At 38.4% G+C, this 2,500-nt stretch overlaps 1 protein-coding gene across 1 annotated transcript in view; it reads left to right on the forward strand.

The window, feature by feature from the left end:
• The window catches only part of LOC144976536 (uncharacterized), a 109,189-nt gene that overhangs the window by 551 nt on the left and 106,138 nt on the right, over positions 1-2,500 (forward strand). Inside the window, 1 exon segment of the mRNA XM_078920831.1 lies at positions 1,397-1,530. Within this exon segment, the coding sequence (XP_078776957.1) occupies positions 1,397-1,530 (134 nt within the window).

The raw sequence follows: 2,500 nt of genomic DNA on the forward strand, positions 1-2,500 counted from the left end.
ACTGTGAGTTTCACGTTATGTTATTTAATACAGTACAAGTTACCTGCTAGGCTTCTTTTATTATATTTGATACTCGTATGATGGCCGCCGCTGACAGTAGCCAGGTACACATTTACATTTGGTTAAAGACGAGCAATGTTTTTAAAGTGCATTACCTAAGGACACATGCACAGCGCTTGACCTTACCATCGCTTGTAACGTTATGCTTTTTTTTTTTTAATCGCAAGTGTCAAAACAATTGTGAAAAATGGTCAGGATCTGAAAGGTAGAGTACTAATATGACAGCGATTGAAGACAACTGCCTTTCGTACAATTAAATAAAACAAAATAGATTTTGTATAAAGATTAATGTTCAGCTTGTCCTAAATGCATAGTACTAAAACGATTAATAAACTGAATTTTGTATCGCTGAAGTAAAATATCCCAAACAAACAAGACATTTTAAAATATAATCGAAGTGTCATTTTTTTTGTGCTGCAAGGAGTGTAACAGGTGGCGTATACTTAATGTGAAAAATAGAGATTTGTGGTCAGCGAGTAAATAAATGTTTAAAAAAATATGAGGAGAAATCTATGCAAATGCGCAATATATATAAACTTATATCTAGTAATCCTCACGTATTTTTGTGTTCTGCTATTCTCTTTATTCTTAACAGTGTTAACAGTTGGAAAAAAAATAGTTGTGGTTTATCACGGTTTCTGTGGTGACAAACGGATAACACAGTTTCTTCTTATCGCTTTTATAAGATGCTATTTTATCGCGGGATTACATTCCGCCAGAACAAACATCAAGCCTTCCAATGACTTGTCTCTATTCTAAGAGTTAACCTATTCTTCTAAACGCATGGTGTCTCTTTGAAATTGAGCAGTAGGAGACGTGCGGTATTGATTAAAGTACACATGCGCTGCTGCTTCTGCTGCCGCCGCTGCTGTTGCTCTGATGTTTTGTCGTGTGGTATGGCACACGTCCTCGGATCAGAAGGTCCTGAGTTCGAGTCCCGCTCTGAGCGGCGCATAGTTGTGTTCATTGAAAAGGTCCTATATTCACATTCTATCACCGTACTCAGGTATAAAATGAGTACCTCGCCGTTAACAGCTTTGTCTCCATCGGAAAAATTGTAATATCGCATAACAGGCGTCATGTCCTGTTCTACATGTTAAGTGTTGCTGTTTGCTAGGACCCCTTGTAAAGCGCCTTGATCACGTTTAGTGGATATTGCCTTCTATAAAAGCTCAAGATTTGTGTGTGTGTGTGTGTGTGTGTGTGTGTGTGTGTGTGTGTGAGCGCGTATGTTTGTTTGTGTTTGGAAGGGGGGGGGGGGGGTTTCTTGACGTTTTCATTGTTTCTACTTGCTGTATCCCAACTCTCAATCCATCAATTAACATCCTTCATGCAGCATGGCAACCCAAATCAGACGTGATATTTGTTCTCGACTCCACTGACACAGTTGGTCCTGCCAAATTTGACACGATGAAGCAGTTCATGAAGGAGATGGCACAACAGCTGAACATTGGATCCAACGGGATACAGGTAGGCGTGGCTGGAGAAATTAATGTATTTATTTGTTGCTTCCTTACAAAGGCAATCTCTACTGCCACTCATTTCAATTTTGTGTATTATCTTATCATTACTCGCAAGTCTGCTGTTCGCCCCCTTTTAAAAATTCAGCCACCTACTTTCTTATGACGATTATTCTTGAAAAGGTCTTATGAGTTATCTTCGACAATGAATTCATTTTTTTTTCATTAACATTTGAATTTTAAATTCTTTGTTGATCAACTCATTATGCCGTTCATTGAACGGGCACCTATGCTTGTCTTATATATTTAGTAAATTGGATTTTTTTGTAACACTAAGGCTCCGAAACCACTGGACCAATCGTCACCAAATTTTGCACTATTTGCAATTGACATGAATATGGTTTGCGTGTATTATGATATTGGTTAGACATCGAGATGATTTTATCGAAAAATCAAATTTGTTTTGTCAAATCCCATCGAAACCAGATGCCATCATTTTAGCAAGTGGGTTGTAAGTCAACCTTCCGGTTAGCGAGTACGACAATGAGTTAGGAGTACTTGCATTGAATCCATACCAATTAGTGGTTCCTCTTATTATTTAGTGGTAAAATCGGGTGGTCGGTAAGGGATCGGACTTTGGTCGGTAGGGAAACGGTGGAAAAGAATTTGGTCGGTAAGAAAAACATGTACCACGTATCTAACACCACTAGAACATGGATAATATTTCTTGCCGGGTTAAAGTCAGTTGACAACCCAAACCTACCACCATATCTTCAGATTGTGCGGCATTGCTATCTGAAAACGGTATTATTTATGGTGCTTATTTTGGACATATTATTTCCCTTGTCCTCGTAAGGCGGTAGGGGACGGATCGAGTCTATGGGTAATTTTTTTTTTAAACATGATTTTTTCTGCGATTTCTAAATTCCTTTAAAAGTACACTGCTGTACTCGTGAATCTTATTTATGGACTGCTCGAAA

This window comes from Berghia stephanieae, chromosome 7, assembly GCF_034508935.2.
Source record: "Berghia stephanieae isolate SIO BIC M18660-M18661 chromosome 7, UCSD_Bste_1.3, whole genome shotgun sequence".
Lineage (NCBI taxonomy): Eukaryota > Metazoa > Mollusca > Gastropoda > Nudibranchia > Aeolidiidae > Berghia > Berghia stephanieae.